Source organism: Bos taurus, chromosome 4, assembly GCF_002263795.3.
Source record: "Bos taurus isolate L1 Dominette 01449 registration number 42190680 breed Hereford chromosome 4, ARS-UCD2.0, whole genome shotgun sequence".
Lineage (NCBI taxonomy): Eukaryota > Metazoa > Chordata > Mammalia > Artiodactyla > Bovidae > Bos > Bos taurus.
Genome location: NC_037331.1, coordinates 44351782 through 44379394, shown reverse-complemented (window position 1 = coordinate 44379394; position 27613 = coordinate 44351782). Strand labels below are relative to the sequence as shown.

Below are 27613 nucleotides of genomic sequence, written 5' to 3'. Positions count from 1 at the left end.
ACACAAAAATTAAGAGGTGGGGGATAATTTTAAAAGCAGTAAGAGAAAAACAACTTGTTACATCCAAGGAAAACCCCCACTAGAATATCAGCAGACTTTTCAGCAGAAACCTTGCAGGCCAGAAGGGAGGAGCGTCACATATTCAAAATGCTTAAAGAACTGTCAACTAAGAATACTGTATCCAGTAAAGCTGCCCTGCATAAAGGAGAGTTAAAGGATTTTCCAGACAAGCAAACACTGAAGGAATTCAGCACCACTACACTGGCCTTTCCTGTGTGCTTAGTCACTAAGCCCTGTCCAACTCTTTGGGGCAGCCTGCCAGGCTCTTCTGTCCACGGGATTCTCCAGGCAAGAATATTAGAGTGGACAGCCATTCCCTTCTCCAGGGGATCTTCCCAACCCAGGAATTTCAAACCAAGGTCTCTGTATTGCAGGCAAATTCTTTACCTTCTGAGCCACCAGGGAAGTCTTTGTTAAGGGATACACAAAATAAAGAGATGCAAACTGTGGCATCAAAAACACAAAAGCATGTGTGTTGCAGGTGGGGAGAGTAACAATGCAGAGCTTTAGAATGCATACATCAAACTGAGTTGTTATCAATTTACAAAAGACTGCTATAACCACTACATGTGAAAGTCGCTCAGTGAGTCATGAGGTTGACTCTTTGCAACCTCATGGACTATACAGTCCATGGACTTCTCCAGGCAAGAATACGGGAGTAGGAGCCTCTCTCTTCTCCAGGGGATCTTTCCAACTCAGAAATTGAATCCAGGTTTCCAGCATTGCAGATGGATTCTTTAGCAGCTAAGTCACAAGGGAAGCCCAAGAATACTGGAGTGGGTAGCTTTTCCCTTCTCCAGTGGATCTTCCTGACCCAGGAATCAAATCGGGGTTTCCTGCATTGCAGGTGGATTCTTTACCAACTGAGCATCAGGGAAGCCCCAAAACTACCACAGGAAACTATCAAATCATAAAGGAAAACGGCTGCCTGGGGAGGCCTTACAAATAGCTGTGAAAAGAAGAGAAGCGAAAAGCAAAGGAGAAAAGGAAAGATATTCCCATTTGAAGGCAGAGTTCCAAAGAATAGCAAGGAGAGAAGAAAGCCTTCCTCAGCGATCAATGCAAAGAAATAGAGGAAAACAACAGAATGGGAAAGACTAGAGATCTCTTCAAGAAAATTAGAGATACCAAGGGAACATTTCATGCAAAGATGGGCTCGATAAAGGACAGAAATGGTATGGACCTAACAGAAGAAGAGGTGGCAAGAATATACAGAAGAACTGTACAAAAAAGATCTTCACGACCCAGATAATCACCATGGTGTGATCACTGACCTACAGCCAGACATCCTGGAATGTGAAGTCAAGTGGGCCTTAGAAAGCATCACTACGAACAAAGCTAGTGGAGGTGATAGAATTCCAGTTGAGCTATTTCAAATCCTAAAAGATGATGCTGTGAAAGTGCTGCATTCAATATGCCAGCAAATTTGGAAAACTCAGCAGTGGCCTCAAAGCTGGAAAAGGTCCGTTTTCATTCCAATCCCAAAGAAAGGCAATGCCAAAGAATGCTCAAACTACCACACACTGCACTCATCTCACACGCTAGTAAAGTAATGCGCAAAATTCTCCAAGCCAGGCTTCAACAGTACGTGAACTGTGAACTTCCAGATGTTCAAGCTGTTTTTAGAAAAAGCAGAGGAACCAGAGATCAAATTGCCAACATCTGCTGGATCATGGAAAAAGCAAGAGAGTTCCAGAAAAACATCTATTTCTGCTTTATTGACTATGCCAAAGCCTTTGACTGTGTGGATCACAATAAACTGTGGAAAATTCTGAAAGAGATGGGAATACCAGACCACCTGATCTGCCTCTTGAGAAACCTATATGCAGGTCAGGAAGCAACAGTTAGAACTGGACATGGAACAACAGACTGGTTCCAAATAGGAAAAGGAATATGTCAAGGCTGTATATTATCACCCTGTTTATTTAACTTATATGCAGAGTACATCATGAGAAACGCTGGGCTGGAGGAAGCACAAGCTGGAATCAAGATTGCTGGGAGAAATATCAATAACCTCAGATATGCCGATGACACCACCCTTATGGCAGAAAGTGAAGAGGAACTAAAAAGCCTCTTGATGAAAGTGAAGAGGAGAGTGAAAAAGTTGGCTTAAAGCTCAACATTCAAAAAACGAAGATCATGGCATCTGATCACATCACTTCATGAGAAATAGATGGGAAACAGTGGAAATAGTGTCAGACTTTATTTTTTGGGCTCCAAAATCACTGCAGATGGTGACTGCAGCCATGAAATTAAAAGACGCTTACTCCTTGGAAGGAAAGTTATAACCAACCTAGATAGTATATTCAAAAGCAGAGATATTACTTTGCCAACAAAGGTCTGTCTAGTCAAGGCTATGGTTTTTCCAGTGGTCGTGTATGGATGTGAGTGTTGGACTGTGTAGAAAGCTGAGTGCCAAAGAATTGATGCTTTTGAACTGTGGTGTTGGAGAAGACTCTTGAGAGTCCCTTGGACAGCAAGGAGATCCAACCAGTCCATCCTAAAGGAGACCAGTCCTGGGTGTTCATTGGAAGGACTGATGCTGAGGCTGAAACTCTAATACTTTGGCTACCTCATGCGAAGAGTTGACTCATTGGAAAAGACCCTGATGCTGGGAGGGATTGGGGGCAGGAGGAGAAGGGGACAACAGAGGATGAGATGGCTGGATGGCATCACCGACTCGATGCACACAAGTTTGGGTGAACTCCGGGAGTTGGTGAGGGACAGGGAGGCCTGGCATGCTGCGATTCATGGGGTCGCAGAGTCGGACACGTTGAGCGACTGAACTGAAAGGAAAATAACAAAAGAAGAAGAAAGGAACAAAGGAATTACCTCCTTTTGGGTTTTTATAGAAACTCCTTTACATTAGCACAATTGATTAAACTGTTGGATACTGGTGACAGATTCAACCTCCAGCCCCTCTCACCAGCCCAGAGGTCAGGGGAAAGTGGGACTGAACGTTCCAAGCTTCTAATCATGAAGTTGGCTCCACTAGCAATCGGCCCCCAACCTTCAATGCTTTCCGAAAGTCACCTCATCAACATTAAAAAATCACGTTTTCCTCTCACATCACTTAGGAAATTTCCAAGGGTTTTATTAGGAACTCTGTGCCAGAGACAGATATAAAGACCAAATATTTTGTTGTCATTTAGTTGCTAAGTTGTGTCTGACTCCTTTGCAATCCCATGGACTGTAGTCCACCAGCTCTCTCCACGGGATTTCCCAGGCAAGAATACTGGAGTGGGCTGCCACTTCCCTCTCCAGGGAATCTTACTGATCAAGAGGTTGAACCTGCATCTTCTGCTTGACAGGCAGATTCCTTACCACAGAGCCACCTGGGAAGCCCAAAGACCAAACACACATTTCTAATTATAAATCACAGTATTACAGAAACTGTATGTTGTATACAAGAGATTCACTTCAGTTTTAAAGATTCAAAGACTAGACTGAAGTGAAGGTATGAAAAAGATATTCCATGCAAACAGAAATAATAAAATAGCAGGGGCAGACATACTTATCAGACAAAACAGATTTAAGACAAATTCTATAATAAGACATAAAGAAGGTCATCATATTATGATAAAGGATTTGAACCAATGACAGCATATAACATATGTAAATGTTTATATACCCAACACAGGAGCAATAAATTAACAAATCTGAAGTGAGAAATAGGTGGCAATACAATAACAGTAGTGGAATCAAAACCCTACTTTCATCAATGGACAGGCCATCAAGACAGAAAATCAATGAGGAAACACTGGACACATTATACCAAATGAACTTAATATTTACAGAACATTCCATTCAAAAGCAGCAGAATACAAACTCTTCTCAATCACATGTGGAACATTCTCCAGGACAGTTTACATGTTAGGCTACAAAACAAGTCTTAATAAATTTAAGAAGACTGAAACAGTACTAAGAATTTTTTTTATGACCACAACCAGAGAAAAGATGGCGGAGTAAAAGGACGTGTGCCCATCTTCTCCTGTGAGAACACCAAAAGAACAACTAGCTGTTGAACAACCACTGACAGGATACTGGAATTCACCAAAAAAAAACCAAATATCCCGTGTCCTAGGACAAAGGTGAAGCTGCAATGAGATGGTAGGAGGGATGTAATCATGTCAAAATCAAATCCCATACTGCAGGTTGCTGCTGCTACTGCTAAGTCGCTTCAGTCGTGTCCGACCCTGTGCGACCCCATAGATGGCAGCCCACCAGGCTCCCCCGTCCCTGGGATTCTCCAGGCAAGAACACTGGAGTAGGGTGCCATTGCCTTCTCCAATACTGCAGGTAGGCGACCCCCAAACTGGAGAATAATACCAAAGAAGTTTTCGCACTGCTGTGAAGGTTCTAGGTCTCACATCAGGCTTGCTAACTGGGATCCAGCAAAGGGAATCCCCAGGGAAACTGACTTTGAAGGATAGCAGGATTTGATTACAGAACTTCCACAGGACTGGGGCAAAGAGAGACTCTTGCAGAGCACAAACAAAATCTTGTGCACGCCAGAAAGAAGTGGTGACCCCACAAGAGACTGTGTCAGACCTGCCTGTGAGTGTCTGAGGGTCTCCTGCAGAGGCGTGGCCTCAGAAGTGGCCTCAGTTGGAAGTAGCCTCCGCCAGGGATAGGGTCACTGGTGGCAGCAGTCCACGGAGGTGCGTGTCGGCATAAGTCCTTTTGGAAGGTTGCTAGTCAGCCCTACTGTAGAGACTGTAGACTCCAGGCCTGGGTTGCCTCAGGACAAACAACTAACTGGGAGGAAGCACAGCCATATCCATCAGCAGAAAATTGAAATAAAGATTTACTGGGCATGGCCCTACCCAAGAGAGCAAGAGCCAGTTCTCCCCACGGCTGGTCCCTGCCTCAGGAAGCCTGCATAAGCCTCTTATCCTTAACCATCAGAGGGCAGACAGAAGAAGCAAGAACTATAATCGAACACAGTCTTCAGAATGAAAACTACAATCACAGAAAGCTAACCAAAATGATTACACTGATCATAGGCTTGTGTAACTCAATGACGCTAGGAGCCATGCCATGCAGGGCCACCCAAGACAGACGGGTCACAGTGGAGAGTTCTCACAAAATGTGGTTCACTGGAGAAGGGAATGGCAAACCACTTCAGTATTCTTGCCTCAAGAATCCCATGAACAGCATGAAAAGTCAAAAAAATCCCACAGTGGAAGACCGAGCCCCCCACATCTATGGGTGTCCAATATGCTACTGGGAAAGAAAGCAGAAATAGCTCCAGAAAGAATGCAGAGGCTGGGCCAAAGCAGAAACAATGCTCAGCTGTGGATGTGTCTGGTGGTGAAAGTAAAGTCTGAGCTGTAAAGAACAATATTGCATAGGAACCTGGAATGTTAGGTCTATAAATCAAGGTAAATTGGATGTTGTCAAGCAGAAGGTGGCAAGAGTAAACATCAACATGTTAGGAATCAATGAACTAAAATGCACAGGGATGGGCAAATTTAATTCAGATGACTATTATATCTACTACTGTGGGCAAGAATCCCTTCCCTCATGGTCAACAAGAGTTCAAAATGCAGTACTTGGGTGCAATGCCAAAAAAGACAGAATGATCCCTGTTTGTTTCAAAGGCAAACCATTCAACAGCACAGTACCCAAATCTATGCCGCAATCACTAATGCTGAAGAAGTTCATGTCAAGGTTCTATGAAGACCTACAAGACTTTCTACAACTAACACCAAAAAAAGATGTCCTTTCATCATAGGGGATTGGAATGCAAAAGTAGGAAGTCAAAAGATGCCTGGGGTAACAGGCAAGTTTGACCTTGGGAAAACAAAATGAAGCAGGGCAAAGGCTAACAGAGCTTTGCCAAGAGGACACACTGGTCATAACATACACCCTCTTCCAACAACACAAGAGATGACTCTACACGTGGACATAACCAGATGGTCAACACCGAAATCAGACTGATTATATTCTTTGCAGCCGAATATGGAGAAGCTCAGAAAATCAGCTTCTTATTGTAAAATTCAAGCTTAAATTAAAGAAAGTAGAGAAAACCATTAGACCATTCAAGTATGACCTACATCATATTCCTCATGATTATTTAGTGGAGGTGATGAATAGATGCAAGGGATTATATCTGGTAGACAGAGTGCCTGAAGAACTATGGACAGAGGTTAGTAACACTACAGGAGGTGGTGACCAAACCATTCCCAAGAAAAAGAAATGCAAGAAGGCAAAGTGGGTGTCTGAGAAAACCTTACAAATAGCTGAGAAAACAAGAGAAAGGCAGAGGAGAAAGGAAAAGATATATCCAACTGAATAGAGTTCCAGAGAATAGCAAGGAGAGTTACAAAAGCCTTCTTAAGAGAATAATACAAAGAAAGAGAGGAAAACAATAGAATGAGAAAGACTAGAGGTCTCCTCAAGGAAACTGGAGATATCAAGGCAACATTTCACACAAAGATGGGCACAATAAAGGACAGAAACAACAAGGACCTAACAGAAGAGGAGGAGACTAAGAAGAAGTGGCAAGAATACACAGAACTGTACAAAAGCAGGTCTTAATGACCCAGATAACCACAATGATGTAGTCACAAAGCTAGAGCCAGACATCCTGGAGTGTGAAGTCAAGTGGGTCTTAGGAAGCATTACTATGAACAAAGCTAGTGGAGGTGATGGAATTCCAGCTGAGCTATTTCAAATCCTAAAAGAAGCTGTGAAAGTGCTGCATTCAATATGTCAGCAAATTTAAAATACTCAGCAGTGGCCACAGGACTGGAAAAGGTCAGTTTTCATTCCAAGCCCAAAGAAGGGCAATGCCAAAGAATGTTCAAACTACCAGACAACTGCACTCATTTCATATGCTACCAAGGTAATACTCAAAATTCTCCAAGCTATTCTTCAACAGTACATGAACCGAGAACTCCCAGATGTACAAGCTGGATTTAGAAAAGGCAGAAGAACCAGAGATCAAACTGTCAACTCCAATGGATCACAGAAAAAAACAAGAGAATGCCAGAAAAACATCTACTTCTGCTTCAATGACTACACTAAAGCCTTTGACTGTGTGCTGCTGCTGCTGCTGCTAAGTCACTTCAGTTGTGTCCAACTCTGTGTGACCCCATAGTCAGCAGCCCACCAGGCTCCCCCAACCCTGGGATTCTCCAGGCAAGAACACTGGAGTGGGTTGACATTTCCTTCTCCAATGCATGAAAGTGAAAAGTGAAAGGGAAGTCGCTCAGTTGTGTCTGACTCTTCACGACCCCATGGACTGCAGCCCACCAGGCTCCTCTGTCCATGGGATTTTCCAGGCAAGAGTACTGAAGTGGGGTGCCATTGCCTTCTCCGTTTGACTGTGTGGATCATCACAAATTGTGGGAAATTCTTAAAGACATGGGAATACCAGACCACCTTACTGGCCTCCTGAGAAACTTGTATGCAGGTCAAGAAGCAACAGTTAGAACCAGACATAGAACAACAGACTGGTTCAAAATTGGGAAAGGAGTACATCAAAGCTGTATATTGTCACCCTGCTTATTTAACTTGTATGCAGAGTACAGCATGAGAAAGGCTGGACTGGATGAATCACAAGCTGCAATCAAAATTGCCAGGAGAAACAACATCAGATATGCAGATGATATCACTCTAATGGCAGAAAGCAAAGAGGAACTAAAGAGCCTCTTGATGAAGGTGAAAGAGCAGAGTGAAAAGGCTGGCTTAAATCAACTTTCAAAAATCTAAGAACATGGTATCCAATCCCATCTCTTCATGGCAAATAGAGAGGAAAAAGTGGAAATAGTGACAGATTTTATTTACTTAGGCTCTCCAAAATTGCTGAAGATGGTGACTGCAGCCACAAAATTAAAAGATGCTTGCTCCTTTAAAGAAAAGCTATGATAAATCTGGACAGTGCATTAAAAAGCAGAGACATTACTTTGCCAACAAAGGTCCGTATAGTCAAAGCTATTGTTTTTCAGTAGTCGTGTACGAATGAGATTTGGACCATAAAGAAAGCTGAAAGTGAAAGTTGCTTAGTCGTGTCTGACTCTTTGCCACCCCATGGACTACACAGTCCAGGGAATTCTCCAGGATAGAATACTGGAGTGGGTAGCCTTTCTCTTCTCCAGGGGATCTTCCCAACCCAAGGATCAAACCCAGGTCTCCCCCACTGCAGGCAGATTCTTTACCAGCTGAGCCACCAGGGAAGCCCAAAGAAAGGTGACGGCTGAAGAACTGATGCTTTGGAATTGTGGTGCTGGAGAAGACTCTTGAGAGTCCCTTGGACAGCAAGGAGATCAAACCAGTCAATCCTAAAGGAAATCAGACCTGAGTATTCATTGGAAGGGCTGAAGCTGAAGCTCCAATACTTTGGCCACCTGATGTGAGGAGCCAACTCATTGGAAAAGACCCTGGGAAAGATTTGAGGGCTGGACAAGAAGGGGGTGACAGAGGATAAAGTGGTTGGATGGCATCATCAACTCAATGGACCTCTGTTTCAGCAACCTTTGGGAGACAGTGAAGGACAGGGAAGCCTGGCGTGCTACAGTCCATGGGGTCCAAAGACTCAAGACACTACTGAGCAACTGAACAACATCTACAACATGGCTGATTCACAAACTTGTCTGGCATAAAACTATACAACATTGTAAACTGATTATCCTCCAATTAAAAATAAATTAAAATAAATAAAACAATAAAATGGAAATACAACATACCAAAACATATGGGATGTACCAAAGCCACTTCTCAGAGGGAATTTCATAGCAATAAATACCTACATAAGAAATAAGAAAGATGTCAAACAACTTAACTTTACTACTCCTCAAGGAACCAGAAAAACAAACAACAAAGCCCAATGTTAGACGAAGGAAAAAATAACAAATTTCTGAGCAGAAATGAATGAAACAGAGACAAGAAAGACAACAGAAAAGATCAATGAGATAAAGAGCTGTTTTTTTTTTTTTTTTAAGATAAACAAAATAAACAAACTTTTAGCTAGGCTTACCAAGAAAAAAAAGAGGACTCAAACAAAATCAGAAACAAGAGACATTACAACTGATACCACAGAATGCACAGGATCGTAAGAGACTACTAAGAACTATTACACACCAGCAAACTGGACAACTTAGAAGAAATAGACACAGTTCTGGAAACATAAAACTCACCAAAACTGAATCATGAAGAAATGGGAAATCTGAACAGACCAATTACCAGTAAGGAAACTGAATCAGTAATCAAAAACTTGCCTTAAAAATGGAAGTTCAGGACCAGATGGATTCACTGGTGAGTTCTACCAAAAATTTAAAGAATGAATACCTTCTCAAACTCTTCCAAAAAAAATAGAAGAGAACACTTTCAAACTTAATTTTGTAAGGCCAGTATTACCCTGATACTAAAATCAGACAAAGACACCAGAAGGAAAGAAAATTACAGGTCAATATACCCATTCAAAAGCAGAGACATTACTTTGTCAACAAAGGTCCGTCTAGTCAAGGCTATGGTTTTTCCAGTGGTCATGTATGGATGTGAGAGTTGGACTGTGAAGAAGGCTGAGCGCCGAAGAATTGATGCTTTTGAACTGTGGTGTTGGGGAAGACTCTTGAGAGTCCCTTGGACCACAAAGAGATCAAACCAGTCCATCCTAAAGAAAATCAGTCCTGGGTGTTCTTTGGAAGGAATGATGCTAAAGCTGAAACTCCAGTACTTTGGCCACCTCATGCAAAGAGTTGACTCTTTGGAAAAGACTCTGATTCTGGGAGGGATTGGGGGCAGGAGGAGAAGGGGGTGACAGAGGATGAGATGGCTGGATGGCATCACCAACTCGATGAACTTGAGTTTGAGTGAACTCGGGAGTTGGTGATGGACAGGGAGGCCTGGCGTGCTGCAATTCATGGGGTCGCAAAGAGTCGGACACGACTGAGAGACTGAACTGACTGACTGATACTCAGAATATACATGCACAAATTCTTAACAAAATATCAGCAAACACATTAAAGGATCTACACAATGATCAAGTGGGATTTATTCCTGATATGCAAGAGTGGTTCAATATCTGCAAATCAATACTGTGTTATATCACAATAATAAAATGAAGAATAAAAATCATATAATTATCTCAGTAGATGGAGAAAAAGCATTTGACAATATTTAACATTCACTTATGATACAAACTCTCGACAGTGGGTTCAGAGATAATGTTGTTGGTGGAGTTTAGTCACTAAGTCATATCTGACTCTTTTGCAACCCCATGGACCGGAGCCTGCAAAGCTCCTCTATCCATGGGATTTTGCAGGCAAGAATACCGGAGTGGGTTGTCATTTCCTTCTCCTGGGGATCTTCCCTACTAAGGGATCAAACCCACTCTCTCCTGCATTGGCAAGCAGATTCTTTGCCACTGAGCCACCAAGAAGCCCCATAGAGGGAATGTACCTCAACATAAGGTCATATATGAAAAGCCCACAGCTAACATCATACTCAGCAGTGAAAAACTGAAAGCTTTCTGAGAAATGAGACAAGTATGCCCACTCTCATCACTTCTATTCAGCATAGTACTGGAAGTCCTAGTCAGAGCAACTCAACAAGAAAAATAAATAAAAGGCATCCAAATCAGAAAGCAAGAAGTAAAACTCTATTTACAGATGACATACAGAGAAAACTCTGAAGACTCCACTAAAAAAACTGTTAGAACCAATAAATGGATTCAGCAAAGTTGCAAGATACAAGTTCAATATTAAAAAAAAAAAAATCAGTTGTGGACTTTCCTGGTGGTCCAGTGGTTGAGAGTCCGCCTGCCAATGCAGGGGACATGGGCTTGATCCTTGGTCCTGGAGGGTTCCACACGCCACACAGCAACTAAGCCCGTGCACCGCAACTACTGAAGCCCACAGACTCTTAGAGCCTGTGCTCTGCAACAAGAGAAGCAGCCGCAAGGAGAAGCCTGTGCACTGCGACTAGAGAGCAGCCCCTGCTCACACTAGAGAAAGCCTGCACAGAGCAAGGAAGACCAAGCACAGCCACAAATAAACTAACAGATGAATAAAAATTGAAAAAAAAATCAGCTGCACAAAAACAAATGATAAAAAAGAGAAATTAAGAAAACAATCCCATTTGTAATTGCATCAAAAAGAATAAAATATCCAGGAATAAATTTAATCAAGGAGGTGACACACTTGCACACTGAAAACTATAAGACACTGATGGAAAAAATGGAAGACGATACAAATAAATGCAAAGATACTTATGCTCAGGGGTAGGAAGATTTAGTATTGCTAAAACGTCCATAGTACCCAAAGTGTGTTAGTTGCTCAGTCACGTCCCACTCTTTGCAACCCCATGGACTGTAGCCCACCAGGCTCCTCTGTCCATAGAATTCTCCAAGCAAGAATACTAGAGTGGGTTGCCATTTCCTTCTCCAGGGGATCTTCCTGACCCAGGAATCTAATCCAGGTCTCCTGCACTGCAGAATGATACTTTACCATCTGAGCCACCAAGGAAGCAATAGCTATCAAAATTCCAATGCCATTTTCCAGAAACAATTCCAAATCTTTATGGAACTAAAAAAAGATCGCAAATAGTCAAAGTAATGTTAAGATGAAAACTGGAAACACCATGCTTCCTGAATTCAAAATATACCAGGAAGTTGTAGTACTCAAAACAGTATGGTACTGGGGCGGGGGAGAGAGACACAAAGATCAATAGACTAGAACAGAGAGCCCAGAAATAAACCCTCATGTATATGATCAATTAATTTATGATAAAGGAGCCAGGAATATACCTGGAGCAAGAACAGTCTCTTCAATAAATGGTGCTTGGCAAACTAGACAGTTATGTGCAAAACAATCAAACTGGACCATTATCTTACACAATACACAAAATTAACTCATAATGGATCAAAGCCTTGAATACAAGACATGAAAACTTAAAACTCCTAAAAAAAACATAGATGGTAAGCTTCTTAACATTGGTCTTAACACGATTTTTTGGATTTGACCAAAAATAGAAGCAACAAAGGGCTTCCCTGGTGGCTCATTGGTAAAGAATCTGCCTGTTGATGCAGGAAAAGCAGTTTTGATCCCTGGGTTGGGAAGATCCCCTGAAGGAAGTAACAACCTACTCCATTCTTGTCTGGGAAATCTCATGGACAGAGGAGCCTGGTGGCCTATAGTCCATGGGGTCACAAAAGAGTCAGACATGACTTAGCAACTAAACAACAACAACAGAAGGAACAAAAGGAAAATAAACAAGTAGAATTACATTAAAAAATCTTCTGTACAGCAAAGGAAGCCATTAACAAAATGAAAAGGCAATCTATGAAATCAGAGAAAATATATGCAAATCATGTATCTGATATTTGGTTAATACCTAAAATAGACTTAAAACCCTCATGCAACTCAGTAAGAAAAAACAAAAGGAAGCAATCTGATTACAAAATGGGCAGAGGCTCTGAATGGATCTTTTTTGAAAGAATTCAAATGACCAAGAAGTACATTTAAAGGGGTTCAACATCACTAATCTTCAGGGAAATGCAAACCAAAACCACAGTTACCTATCGCCTCATACCTGTCAGAACGGCTTTCCTCAAAGGACAAAACACATGCTGATGAGGATGGAAAGGCAAGAGAGTGCTTGTGCACTGCTGGTGGGAAAGCACAACCCCTATGGAAAATATGGAGGTTCCTCAAAAAATTAAAACTAGAACTATCACATGATCTAGCAATTCCACTTCATGATTCCACAAAACCTCTACCTTGAAAAGGTATCTGCACCCCAATGTTCACTATAGCTTTATTTACAACAGTCAAGACAGGGAGACAACCTATGTGTCAACTGATGGATGAATACATATATAAAACATGGTAACACAGTCACACACACACACTCGCACATACATAGAATGGCATGTGATTCAGCCCAAAGAAAGATGGAAAGCCTGCCATTGTGACAACATGGATGGACCCTGAGGGCATGATGTCCAGTGAAATAAGTCAAACAAATGAAAGACAAGAACAGAATGATCTCACTTTGATGTGGAATATAAAAAAAAATCTTCTTAACTCATAGAAACAGAGAGTGTCATGGTGGTTGCCAGGGGCTGAGGGCTGAAGGAAATGGGAAGATTTTGGTCAAAGGGTACAGACTTCCAGTTATAAGGGCAATAAGTACTTTCAGTAATAAACAGCTTGGTGACTACAGTTAATAATACTGTGTTGTATACTTGAAAGTTGCTAAGAGAATAAATCTTAAAAGCTCTCATTAGAAGAAAATTTGTGATGATGGATGTCAACTAAACTTATGGAGATCATTTTGCAATTCATACAAATTTCAAGTCATTTTGGTATTTATCTAACACTAATACAATGTTTATTTCAATTAAAAAAAAAAGATCACCATCCAAAACATAAGGATGATGCTGACAAAATGGGTATTTCTTAAATCTTCTTCAAAGAAAAAAAAAGTATAGCTTCAGGAAGGGACTGTGAACAACTTATTTTGTAAGCTGTCTGACCATGGTAATGGTGATTTGGGGTAGTAAGACTTTGTCAGTTTCATCTTTCTCAGTAAGTATAAGTGAGTAGGTATCTGGGTTCAGGTCACCTGACTAAATACTTATACAGAAATATCTCTGACACAAAAACAACAAATTAAGCTTTGGCAGCAAGAATAAGTACAAATCTTTTTAAAAACTGATTCTTTTCCCCGTGTGCCAGAAGGGAAAGGAACCTTTTTCTTACTCTCTTTTTTGCAAAGATTTCCTTGAGCAAACTTCTAACTGTAAATTCTTTGTCCCTTTGATATGAATGTACATCTTTTAAAAAGCCAACCCTCTTGCTGGTTTACAACCTAAAAAAGTCTTTCTCAGTGGCTTTGATGTTATCTGTTTGAAGTGTAAAAATCAAGGAAGTCCCCATCTCCTTTTCTGTTTGAGTCTGAGCTTGGTACTTAGTTCTATGTTGTGACTACATGGTTAGAAAGACACTGAGAAGTCTTATTTTTTCCTCTATATAAAAGTAATTAGCTAACACAAACACTATCTCAACCACCAGTGAATTCAGAATGAACCATGTGTAGCAAATGGTTCAGGTAAGTCCTCTTAAAGGACAAATTACTGTTATTCATGAGGGTATGTACATAATATGAAATAGGCTGCACCTGCGTAGATACTTAAAGGGGTGAGAATTCAGTCTTTGCAATCCCACTAGCAGACTGCTCGTGATGCGTGTAGCAATCTGGTTAAATGCTTATTTGATAATAAAGCTATTTAGTTCTTTCCCACATTTGTAGAGAGGAATTTCTTGGTTGGCAGATTTTATTTTTTAATAATTTCTGTAACAATTCCCATGACCTGAAATATCCCCTCAGATCATCAGCAAATTGTTAGAATCTTGACCAATCAACTTTTGGACCCAAACTTGATCATGCTCTTGTCCGCCAGGAGGGTTGTCCTGAATGCAGACAAGCGTTCTAATTTGATATACACAGCTATATCTGTATCTCTTGTCTCGCAAACTTTGCTTATACATAGACCACGGTGACTTCAAAGTACCTCCTCTCAGAGCTGCCCCTCAGGTGTCCCTTCTTCCAGGCTAACCGCATGCAGAAGGCCGGGCAACACCCGACGCACGCTCAGGAGAAACCCTCTGGTAACAAAAAGGTCAGGAGCAATATTTAACGCGAAAAGCAATCAATACACTTCTGGGAAACTTAATCCTCCGCTGTGCCACCAGACTTGGGCAAGAAAGATACAGCAATTTTTCATCCTGGTATTTTGAAAAATAGAAATGAAGGTAGGGAATCGAACCCTACACTCATCCAATTAAGAGGAAGATCCGCCCTTTACACCTGGGCTTCCCGACCTCTCTCTTCTCACCAGCCTCCCTCCCTGGCTGGGCTTCTTATTTACTCCAAGCACAGGGAAGCCATAGAGAAGGAAATGGCAACCCACTCCAGTACTCTTGCCTGGAGAACTCCGTAGACAGAGGAGCCTGGTGGGCTACTGTCCATGGGGTCGCACAGAGTCGGGCACGACTGAAGCGCCTTAATGTGCATGCATGCATTGGAGAAGGAAATGGCAACCCACTCCAGTATTCTTGCCTGGAGAATCCCAGGGACAGCGGAGCCTGATGGGCTGCCGTCTGTGGGGTCGCACAGTCGGAGACGACTGAAGCGACTTAGCAACAGCAGCAGCAAGGAAGCCAAGAGCTTCCAAGCAAACGCATTAAAGGATCCTACACAATGACGGCGAGCTTTTTCAACCCCTCATCCAGGGAAAGGCCCAGTCCCAGTCCCCGCCACCTGCCAGGGACCCCGTGGCCTTACCTGCGGACCGCGAGGGACGCAGTCGAAGCTGGCGGCCGCCTCGTCTCCGGCCCCGCGTCAGCTTGTAGAAGCAGTAGCAGGCGCCGGCCGCGAGGACCAGGCCCGCCGCCACCCAGCCCACGTCCCGGGCGCCGCCCATGCTACCTCTGGGGCCGCGCACAGCGCTGGGCCCGGCGCGGGAGTGTCCGAAGCAAGCGGGTCCAGGCGCCGCCGCCCGGGATTACGCCGCGGGAGAAAGGAAATGGGGGACTGAACTCCGCCTCTCAGAAACCGCCCTGCTGAAAAGTGAAAGAGTCCACTCAGCCCGTACGCTTCCTGGCGGCTTCCTGGAGAATGGGCGGGACACGGCTGGCGGCGAGCTAGACTGGGTGAAGCGCGGCAACCACTGCACGCCCCAAGAGCACAGCCGGGGCCGCCCCGGACGCCCGGAGGCGGGCCCCGGCCCCGGCCCGAGGCCCGCCTCTCTTCCGGGCAGGCCACTGCGGGCGCGAGGCAACGCAATGCCTAGCCCCTCCTTCCACGCCGCGCGGTTGCCGTGGCAACGCCGGGACGCGCTAGCCCCTAGCTTAGGAGTGGCTCTAGCTGCGCTGGATTTCAGTAGGGCCTCAGGTCATGGCCTCGCTGCGCCGGGCCAGCCCCAGGCTGAGGAAATACTTCAGGGAGAACTACATTCCTCAGGTCTGCGAGGTACTGGAGCCACGCGGCGGCGGAGTTAGAAGAGGGAAGAATTGGCAGAGAATTCCCAGAGGAGGGACTGGAGTTTGGGGAAGAGAGGAAGTGGAGGTTAAGAGGAGCGAAAAGGGAAGAGAAGTCAGTTTTGGACAGGACGGCGGTCTGGGCTGAACATACAGATCAGAGAGTTGAAGACAGAGGGGTGATGGTGGCTGAAAGGAGGGGAATGAATGACATCTCCCAGGGAGAAAGGGGGAAAGGCCTCCGGACAGAAACCCCAAACGCCAACTTTTCAGGTTTGGACAAGAGGAACTAAGGACTAGAGGAGTGAGAATGAAATGCCTTGGAGATAGAAGAGGAAAAACAGGAGAAAGTGGGCAATAGTGTCACCTAAGATAAAGACTTGAAAAGTTGTAGTGGATTTGGCCCAAGGTAAGTGTGGGTTTTCAATGGAGTGATGAAGGCAGAAAATAGATTGAGGTTAGCTGAGGAGTGGAAACTGAGATCTTTAGATAGAAGGTAGTCAGCCCTTTGTGTGAAAGGAAGATCCCCACAACCAAGACTTAAATGGGAGGAAAGACTGTCCTTCCCCACCCACCTTGTAACAGGAAGGAAGGGGGACAAGGGGTGGATAGGCTTTGTAGGCTCCGGGTTAGGAAGCCAATAAAATTATCTTCTGGTGACTTCCATTTTCTCTACAAATATGAGGTGAAATGTTTGTCAAGAATGAGGATGTTTGGGAGGGGATGGCAGTTGTAGAAGGGGTTTTGAGTAGTTATTCAGACAAGGAGGGAGAGTTAGAAGTCCAGGGAAGGAAAGAGAAGGAGGGTGAGGCAGTGTTGAGAGCCCAGCTGGGGGAGTAACTCTCCTACGCAAGTGGGAGGGCAATTCAGTACAGCCCACTCCCTGTGGGATGGTAATTTTCAAATATTTATTAAAATGTTAAATATGAATATCCGTTAACCAAGCATTTCCACTTCTGAGGATCCACTTTAGAGACATACTTGCACATGTAACCAGAACGGATGTCCGCGTATATTCATTGTAACATTGTCACATAGTGAACATAGTAAATAAGTATAAATAAGGGAATGGGATACCTTAAGACAAAAATGCAAATTGCCTAACAAAGTGTCTACTAAAATCTAGCTACCTGACTTCATATTTGTATGCATATGTGTATATGTATATAAGTGTGTTTTTATATGTGTGTGTATATATATATATAAATAAGACAATAATACATGCATAGAATATATGGCAAACTATTAACAGCAAATATTTTGGGGGATAGCTTTAGGGGAGAACCCTAATCTTTTACTCCATATATACATCTGTATGGTTTTAATTTTTTTTCTCATGAGTTTCATTCATGTTTTACCTCTATACAATTATATTTGAAAATGTGTAGAAAGCTTGCTACTTATCTTCCCAGTTGCATGATTTTCTCAAGCAGCACTCAGTAAATCAGACCTAAGTATAAAAGTAAGAGTTGATTTCATCCAAGATAGGAGTTTGCCACACATACATAATGGAAGGGCAGTGGGGAGGGAGCTAAGCTTTTGAGAGTGCGTAAAGTGATGGGCCTAGGACTCTAAGGACTGGGTTGGATATGAGAACAAGACATAATACTGATATGTGGGTAGAAAGTGGAAGTTTGTAAGAGGTGAATGAAAAAGGGTAGAGGGAGTATTTGAGTGACGGAGCTGGAAAAGTAGGAGGTGGGGGCCAGAAAGTGGAATGTGCACAATTATCTCTCAGAAGCATCTTTTTTTTCCTATTAAAACTTTTTCTTGGTTAGATATATTAACACATGACTTCATAGTGTACAATTTCAAACTTTTATAAAGAAAATGAATTTTAGTTTCCATGGGGAGAACCTGAAAAATCTGAGGATCATCGATTTTTCCTTTTTGAAACCATTTTTGTACTATCAGCAATGCAAGTAGGCCTGGAGGGGTGAAACTATCCTCACACCCAGAGGTGGGGAGGAAGACGGAGCCTCTTCAAAGGACGTAATACAGTCATCCCTCAGTAGCCTCAGCTTTGGTTCTAGGACCCCTATGGACACTAAAATCTGTGCACAGTATTTATATACAACCTACATCCATCTTACTGTATAAATCACCTCTAAATAAATCATCTCTAGATCACTTATAGTACCTAATCCAATATAAATGCCATGTAAATAATTGCCTGCACATAGAAAATTAAAGTTTTGCTTTTTGAAACAATGGAATTTTTCCCCAGTCATTTTGGACCCACATTTGATTGATTCCATGAATGAAGAACCTGCAGATACAGAGAGCTGACTGCATTTATGATTCAGTATGAAGCCATTCCGAGTCATAGCTATGTCCAAGTTGGCCATGGAACAGGTAGCACAAGTGGACTTGAGTTGAGGATCAGCGAAGTTGTAACCTCTCCTCGCCTTCCTCTCCACTTGCCATAAAACTGACCAGCTGCTGGAGGCACCCCTGGTTCCTCCTCTGGATGAAAGCACCTCTTCCATATCAGTCTACCACCTTGCTTTGCCCCCAGAGAAAGGAAGCCCTTAGAAGTGCTCCCTACTGCCTAAGACAGTATTATTCTGAGGAGTCCTTTACCTCTGCTACCATATTACTAGCACGTGCAAGAGAGCGACACATACCCACCTTAACCTGGTTACCTGCTTTCTTTGTATCTATTCAACTGATCCAGTTTTCCATGCCTAGCACTCTTCTAAAACCCATCTTCTGCAAGTTTTGGAATACATCATTTTTCATCACAAATTTCCATGTATATTTAACCTCTTCTGAACTCCACCTGCAGATGGTGATTGCAGCCATGAAATTAAAAGATGCTTACTCCTTGGAAGGAAAGTTATGACCAACCTAGATAGCATATTGAAAAGCAGAGATATTACTTTGCCAACAAAGGTCTGTCTAGTCAAGGCTATGGTTTTTCCTGTGGTCATGTATGGATGTGAGAGTTGGACTGTGAAGAAAGCTGAGCACCAAAGAATTGATGCTTTTGAACTGTAGTGTTGGAGAAGACTCTTGAGAGTCCCTTGGACTGCAAGGAGGTCCAACCAGTCCATCCTAGAGGAGATCAGTCCTGAGTGTTCATTGGAAGGGCTGATGCTGAAGCTGAAACTCCAATACTTTGGCCACCTCATGTGAAGAGTTGACTCATTGGAAAAGACTCTGATGCTGGGAGGGATTGGGGGCAGGAGGAGAAGGGGACGACAGAGGATGAGATGGCTGGATGGCATCACTGACTCGATGGACGTGAGTCTGAGTGAACTCTGGGAGTTGGTGATGGACAGGGAGGCCTGGCGTGCTGTGATTCATGGGGTCGCAAAGAGTCGGACACGACTAAGCAACTGAACAGAACTGAACTGCACTCCACCTACCTGTTCTGAATAAAACCTGGCTGTCTCCTTAGGATATCATTTCCCTGCCAACTTTTGAATAGAGGCTGATCTTTTTTCTTTTAATCCTGCTTGATTCACTGGCCTTACTTAATCAGTTGATTTATACTTTTCATCTGTTTTAGAGAATTCTTGATCATTTTCAAATTTTGCTTCTACCTAATTCTCTTTTCTCCTTCTGGGACTCCCATCATAAATATGTTAGCTTTTTCTTTTTTTTAGCTTGGTCCTATGCCTCTTTTGTTCTTTTCTGTTTTTTCCCCATTCTCTTTTCCCTCTGTGCTTAAGTGTGGATAGTTTTCATTGATTGTCTTCAAGTTTACAGATTCTGTTTTATGCTGAGTCTAATCTACTATTAAGTACATCAAATGAGTTCTTAATTTCAGATAGTGTATTTTTCAGTTCTAGAATGTCTATTTGATTTCTTTTATACATTCCAATTAAAATCCTGCCTCTTTTCATCCTTTTTGTCTATCATTTCCTGTTTTCTTCAACATGTTAATTATTATTAATTTAAAATCATGAACAACCTTGAATTAAATTATTTATTAAATTTAGTTATTAAAATAGGATAAATGTTCTTTATTCAAATTACTGGTGTGATTTCTGTCTCCTAATTGGATCCTGACTGATACAAAAGGCTTAACTGGCAGGCTACACAAAGGAACTTTCTGGGGAGTTCGAAAATGACTGAGATTTAAGTATATCCATTGTCAGAATTATACAATTAGGATTTGTGCATTTGAATTCATGTAGATTTTACCTAAAATATTATAGTAGAGAACAGGTGGAAAATGGGGAAACATAATCTAGATGAAAATAATGTTATGTTGATTTAACCCTAAGAATCACACAAACCACAGAATGGTGACAACTGTTGAAACTGGGTGATAGGCACATAGGGGTTCATTGTTTATATGTGTTTGAAATTTTCCATAATAAAATGTTAAAAGATAGTCATGGCTGCGTGTTTTCTATCTTAATGTATGTAGCTAGGGATGGATGGAATGACAAGCTTGATCTGGCTATACAGTCATGTATTGTTTGTTTTCTGTATCAGTTATTCATTGCTATGTAACACAACCACAAAACTTCATGGCATAAAAGAACATGAAGCATTTAGTTTGCTTAAAAATCTGAAATTCTTGCAAGGATTTTTAGGGAAAGCTTGTCCCTGCTCCATGCGATACCATCTAGGGTGGATCAGCAGAGTGTTAAAGATCCACTTTTAAGATGGTTCATTCACATACCTGGCAACTTGGTGCCAGAGGTTGGCTGGAAGTTAGGTTAGGTCTGTGAACCGGGAGGCTTGGTTCCTCCATGTGCCTCTCCATGGGCTGCTTGGACTTCCTCACAGTATGGAGACTCAGTTCTAAGAGCAAGTGTCCCCAGAGAGAACTAAGTAGACGTTATATCATCATTTATGGCCTAGGCTTGGAAGTCAACATAGCATTATTTTTACCTTGATTCAAGAGGAGGGAACATAGACCCCACTTCTTAATGGGAAGTGTATCAAAGTCACAATCCAAAAAGAGCTCATGGGATGGGAGATATTGTAATGGCCATGTTGGGAAATACAATCAGATACACCCAGCTTATTCATACAAGAATAATCTGGGATCAAGTTGGATCTCAAAGCATTATCTGAACAAAGATGTAGTTTACTATCATCCAGCAAGTGGGTCTCAACCCTTCTGTAAATATTCCTTCTCCTTTCTTTTCTATGTTCCTCAGGTGCAGATGTATACTGGACATTAACAAGTTGCCTACACAACATCTACTTCCCTCTTGCTAATATTTCTTACATTCTTATTCCATAACTACCTCTTCCCCACATAGCCTGGGTGCTTCAGGGAAGCTGCTTATCCTTATGTCTGGGGTTGGACCCTGATTGACTTATGGCAACCAGCACATTCAAGCTCCCCTGGTCATAATGTTTATGTCTATGGCGGATGGTAGCAAGGATCGGAGAAGGCAATGGCACCCCACTCCAGTACTCTTGCCTGGAAAATCCCGTGGACGGAGGAGCCTGGTGGGCTGCGGTCCGTGGGGTTGCTACGAGTTGGGCATGACTGAGCGACTTCACTTTCACTTTTCACTTTCCTGCGTTGGAGAAGGAAATAGCAACCCACTCCAGTGTTCTTGCCTGGAGAATCCCAGGGATGGGGGAGCCTGGTGGGCTTCTGTCTATGGGGTTGCACAGAGTCAGACACAACTGAAGCGACTTAGCAGCAGCAGCAAGGATCATGGGGGAGGGCAAGATGTGATCTAAACCAGTTTAGATCAGGTTGCTGGTTGGAATGCTGGGACAGAGATATAGCATCTCTGGATGTTTGTGGGGAAGCATGTAGCCCTGGGAGCCATTGCCAATTCTCTTGCGTCCACATGGGAAGATGGTTTTAGGGTAAAGGGAAGTAGAGTGGGAAAATGGAAAGAAATCAGGTCTCTCGTGACATCAGTAAATCACTGGATTAAATACTTTGGCCACCTAATGTGGAGAGCTGACTCATTTGAAAAGACCCTGATGCTGGGAAAGATTAAGGGCAGGAAGAGAAGGGGACAAAAGAGGATGAGATGGTTGGATGGCATCACTGACTCAATGAACATGGGTTTGGCTGGACTCCGGAAGCTGGTGATGGACAGGGAGGCCTGGTGTGCTGCGGTTCATAGGGTCGCAAAGAGTCGGACACGACTGAACGACTGAATGAAAAGCAGTATCTACCTTTAGAATTTCTAGTGTAGGACCCGATAAACTCCATGTTTAGTTGACATTTATAGCTGAAGCAGTGCAAGGGAATTTCATTAATATTTTATTATGAGATTGCCTAGGTTTGACTCTTGGTTTTGCCAATTACTAATTGTGTAAGTCTGAGCAAGTTTCTAAATTTCTCTGACTCGGTTTTCTTTGTAGTAAGATTCCAGATGAATGAGAGACAGGCCCTAACTTTCTAGACTAGGAGAAAGCTATTGTGAAAGGGAAGAATGGGAAAAGAAAACCACAAAATGTGTCCTGAGGCAAATTAAGTTCAGGAAAGAATATATGGAGAAGGCGAGGCTCTGGAGATTGGGGAGTCTTTTATACTATTCACTCTCACACACCCTTCGGAAAGCCTTTGTGGGCTTTGGAGAAGGAAATGGCAACCCACTCCAGTGTTCTTGCCTGGAGAATCCCAGGGACGGGAGAGCCTGGTGGGCTGCCATCTATGGGGTTGCCCAGAGTCGGACACGACTGAAGCGACTTAGCAGCAGCAGCAGAGATTTGCACACCAGCTTAAAGACTGCTGGATTTTATGTTCAATTCAAGTTAGTCAGGTTCCTTTTTTTTTTTTTAAAACAACAGATTAGGATCTTTTTTTTTTTTCTTGGATGAAATGGCAAGAGTGGTCAGCTAAGAAGGGTACATTAGACCATTTTTCATCAGCAAACATTTGCTGGGCATCTATTCCGGTGCTGGTAGAAAACACCTCAACAGCTTCAACCACTTGCAGCTATGACTCTGAAGCTGTCTCTAGCTCAAAGTTTCTCCTTAGTCCTCTGTGCATTTATCCATTTTGGTGTCCTACAGACACATTAAAGAAGTAGAAAGAAATAGGTGACATTAGATTCTCTACAAACCAATCTATCCAGAACATAATCATTTCAATATGGACTCATATTGACTCACTATAAAATCATATTGTCTTCAAAACTGAGTGTGTACTTTACACTTGCAGCACATGTCAGTTTGGACAAGCCACATATGAAGTGCTCAATTGTTCAGTCGCTCAGTTGTGTCTGACTCAATAGCAACATGAAATTAATAGCTGTCACATTAGACAGTGCAAGTTGAAAATGTATTAACATATTTAATAAGTCAGAGAAAATTACCTTTGACCCAGAAATGATCATTGTGTCTCTGAGAAGGTTGTTGTTTTCACCGGCACCTAGTTTCTGGAACTTTAGCAAGAGTCTGCACAGGGAGGGTGAAGTGGCTGTCTAGTCAGGTTGGTCACCTGCAATGTGTCACAGATGGGACAGTTGTTCTCACATGCACCAAAGCAAATATATAACTATTTTCAAATCTTCAGGAATCATAATGATTAGTGTTTATTGTGGAAATGAACAAAGTGATATGAACATTCTGTAGACTGAATGTTTCTCCCCAAAATTCATATGTTAAAACCCAGTCTCCAATGTGATGGTATTAGGATGTGTGGCCTTTGGGAGGTGATTAGATCATGAGGGTGGAGCCCTTATGGATGGAGTATGAGTCCTTATAATGAAGACTCCAGAGAGTTCTATTGATCCTTCCATCACATGAGGACACTGTCAGAAGATGGCCATCTATGAAGTGCTGCTCACCAGACACAGAATCTTCCTGCACTTTGATCCTGGATTTCCCAGTCTCTAGAACTGAGAGAAATATGTTTCTGTTGCTTATTAGTCATCCAGTCTCTAGTGCTCTAAGATTCCAAATGGACTAAAACAGAGAATAAGTCATGGACTAAATGTTGCCATGGCTTGTCTTAAACCACAAAAGCCTTCAAACACTTAGCTGAGAAAGACTCCAGGCGAGACTTCTGGGGGTATGAGTAAGGATTCAAAAAGTGGTCCTGCTACCTTTCTGAATTTTACCGTCCCTTTGAGATTCTTTGGTTACTATTGTATCTTGCATCCCTATCTAAATGAAGGACATATCAAATGTATAGAAAATCATGGCTGGCTAGTCTCTTAGTTGTCTTGGTCTGCTAAAATAAAATGGCATACACTGGGCGGCTTAAATAACAAAAAATTGTTTTCTCAGTTCTGAAGACTGAAAGTCTATGATCATGGTGCCAACATGGCTGAGTTCTGGTGATGGTTCCCCTCCTAGCTTGCAGATGGCTGCCTTCTCACCATGTCCTCGCTGGGCAGAGAAAGAGCAGATTTCTCTGGTGTCTCTTTATATGAGGGTGCTAATCCCATTGTGAGGATCCTATCCTCATGACCTCATCTAAACCTTATTATCTCCCAAAGGCCCAGTCTCCAAATACCATTACATTGAGGATTAGAGTTTCAATATATGAATTTTTCGGTGACATGATTCAGTCTATAGCAGTTGGGAAATGTAAGAAAACTACCTCATGGACAAAAATGAAATATAGATAAAACGAAGTCTTTTCCTCAAATCAAAACTAAAAATGTTCTGATTCTCAGAGTTGGCAAGGTGAAATGGACACTTCCACTGGCTACTAATGAAAGTACAAACTGATAATCTTAGAAAAGCAATTTTGAGAAATGTATTTAGAGCTTCAAAATACACATTTTGATTCTATATTCTATTTCTAGGGAAATAGAGTGAAGATATGTACATTATCATTTGCTGTGAAAATTAATATGTATATCATATAATTTTTAATAATGGGAAAAAGAAACAAATGTCCACTCATTTTGAAATTTTGTAACATTTATGGTACCTTTCCTGTGCAATAGATTATCAACCAATCTCAATATATGATGTCTTGAAGAATTTTTGGTGGCATGGAAAATGTTCACAATATACTAACTAGCCATGAATTTTTAAAAAAGATAAATAAATTATATATATTATGATCCTAATTTTAATTTTGTAAAAAATGTATGTATTAAGGAAAGACTAAAATTAAAATTTTTATTAGAGGTTATTTCTGGTTGTCAGGATGATGGTTGATTTTTATTTTCTGTATTTTTTAATTTTCCAAATTACATCTAATATATACTATTTTTATAATCAGAAAGGGTTCCTATATTAAAACATAATAATGAAAACAGGCTTATGTGTAGGAAAATGTGCTTCCTTTTTTTTGCTTCCCGTACTATTATCAAATGAATTTTATTGGTGGAGAATCAGAAAAACATACAGAGAAAGCATAGGAAGCATAAAAACACTAATTGATAGGAAGTGCTGGCTTTTCATCCAAGGAAGTCAGGAAGTCAGGAAGGCTGGGCAGGTCGCAGGCCTTTGTCTGGTCTCCTTGGGATGAGAATCCTTTTCCTCTGGCTAGCTGGGGTCTCCTGGATACCCTCTTCCCTAGATGGGCTAGCCTCTGTTCCAGTTTACAATGGCACTTTCATAAAACCCTCTCACTCAGGCTTCAGGCAGGCCTGTGTGTGGCTGATCGCACGCTGATCGATTTCCAAAGGTTTTTTTTGTTGTTGTTGTTTTTTAGCAGAATCCTAGTTCTAAGAATTCCTGTAGGGTGTGCTATAGAGGTTAAAAAAGAGCTTTGCTTTTTCCATTTATACCCATCCAGAAACATCCAAGAGCAACTCTGCTTTCATCTGGATTACATTTGGGTATTCTCATGAGTTTAGCTTTTTTAAAAGATTTTTTTGTTTCTGATTTAAAAAATAAATTTGAAACCACTGTGATCAATCACAGGAAATAATCTCTTCCTTCATGGTTCATATCTTCTGTGTTGCAGCAAGCTAGTGTTTTCCCTTATGCATCTAGCACAGCTTTCATGCAACCTAGATGTATTTGTTTATACAACAGAAATAAACAGAGAGACCTTTTTCAGACCTTGGAGCCAAATATGTTTTAACTTTAATTTTAGATTTGAAATAAATGAACTAAATGATCAAAGATTTGGGGATTTGGACAATAAAATATTTACTTTCTATATATTATTTTAAGATTTGGCAAAAGTATACTTTAGAAATTCAAAGGTTAAAAAAAACTGCGTCCTTGTCAACACTGAGAGCCTGCACCTGAATATAACTGTAGGGAAATGGAATACTGCCTTCTAATTCTTCACTCCACTATAGTCATCATTTCTTTCTCTCTGAGAACTCTGAAATACACATCCTACCACTGTTGAAATCTCCTTCCTTGGAGATATTCCTTTCAAAAGATATTTGTATTTTAAAAAGCTATCACCAAGCTAGGAGTCCATACAATGAAGCCCTGTTGGTAGACTATCACAAGTAGGTCATCAAAAGTATTTAGAAATCTGTTTCTCCCTCAGTTTCCTACAGCTGGGCAGAAGTCAGCATAGTGTCTACAAACAAGGCCTGCCCCATAAGGACCAAAGACGGGCAAGATATTAAGGGCATAGTGTCTACAAAACTATTAAACAGCTACATACAGACACTATAGCTGAGGGTGGAAAAGTGTTAGCTCAGATTTCGGTTTAACATGTAAGAAAGATTAAAGGAATTTGCAAAACTAGATCTGCCCAGCAGAGGGCATGTTTAAGTTACAAATCATGGTTTTTATGCAAAATTTTCCATTTTTAGAAATAAATACTTAAAAAAATTTTTTATGTAGTTTTTAAGTTTGTGTGTCTTTCATGATTAAGTTTCCAACCGTATTTTTAAAAATACTGTATTTATTTCTAAATCACATAGATTCTACTATCAGAATTTTTTTTAGACTAATTGCTGCAAATACTTGCCACAGTTTTAAGAATCAGGATTACTGAATATGTGAGCAAGAAACTACAGGCTTATGCAGAAGAGAAGGACCTGGTCACACTAACTCATCTTGCTAGACCTTGGAGCTAGAAGGTTGTGGCTTCTCCTGGGGGCAGTTGTGCTTGCTGAGCCCAGCCCACCAATTCACAGATGCAGTTCAGAGACAAACCCATGGGACACTTAACCAAAAAGCATATGACTTACTAGTTCTCTAGTAACAATTCACCTACTCAACTAGGGATTACCTAGCTGGTAACCACCTCCCCACTGGGCCACGCACGATCCTGCTGGGCCTGGGATCCAGTGTCTCGCTCTCACTTTATACAGGCTGTGTCTCCTCACCTGTCCAGTCTTCCTTAAAACTCCTCAAGTTCTGACCTTGAGGGGCATCTTCCTGTCCCTGGGGTCCCTCCTTAGTGGTTAAGGCCAGTTGGTCCCTTTCCATAATCTTCAATATGTTTTTAGTTATAGGGTATCTAAAATAAAAATTTGACACCCTCTACTTAAACGTCCACAAGACACAGAACTCCCTTTACTTTCACATTTTTAACTTAGTAACATCCATAGAAACACATGCCAACACCATCTCTACCACACATGGGGATGGTGAGCATTTCTGAGATGTCACTTTGGACTTGTTTTGGAGGTTGGAGGGGAGGGAGGTAGAAGGGACTTTGAACAGGGTTTAGGAACTTAGGCCTGCTGCTGCTGCTGCTAAGTCGCTTCAGTCGTGTCCGACTCTGTGTGACCCCATAGACAGCA

At 41.9% G+C, this 27613-nt stretch overlaps 2 protein-coding genes across 6 annotated transcripts in view; one reads left to right on the top strand and one right to left on the bottom strand.

Annotated features, from left to right (window-relative positions):
* Positions 1 to 15860, bottom strand: part of ARMC10 (armadillo repeat containing 10) — a 123694-nt gene extending 107834 nt beyond the window's left edge. For 4 of the 5 annotated variants that reach the window (XM_024990384.2, XM_015468863.3, XM_005205332.5 and 1 more), the window contains exon 1: positions 15355 to 15605. In XM_024990384.2, coding sequence (XP_024846152.1) covers positions 15355 to 15493 — 139 coding nt within the window. In that variant the 5' untranslated portion in view covers positions 15494 to 15605. Of the gene's footprint in view, positions 1 to 15354 lie in introns of all 5 variants that reach the window. The other variant, NM_001191332.3, reaches the window with a different exon arrangement.
* FBXL13 (F-box and leucine rich repeat protein 13) overlaps positions 15623 to 27613 on the top strand; it is a 217002-nt gene continuing 205011 nt past the window's right edge. The window contains exon 1 of the mRNA XM_005205376.5: positions 15623 to 16041. Within this exon, the coding sequence (XP_005205433.2) occupies positions 15967 to 16041 (75 nt within the window). The 5' untranslated portion in view covers positions 15623 to 15966. The remainder of the gene's footprint in view (positions 16042 to 27613) is intronic.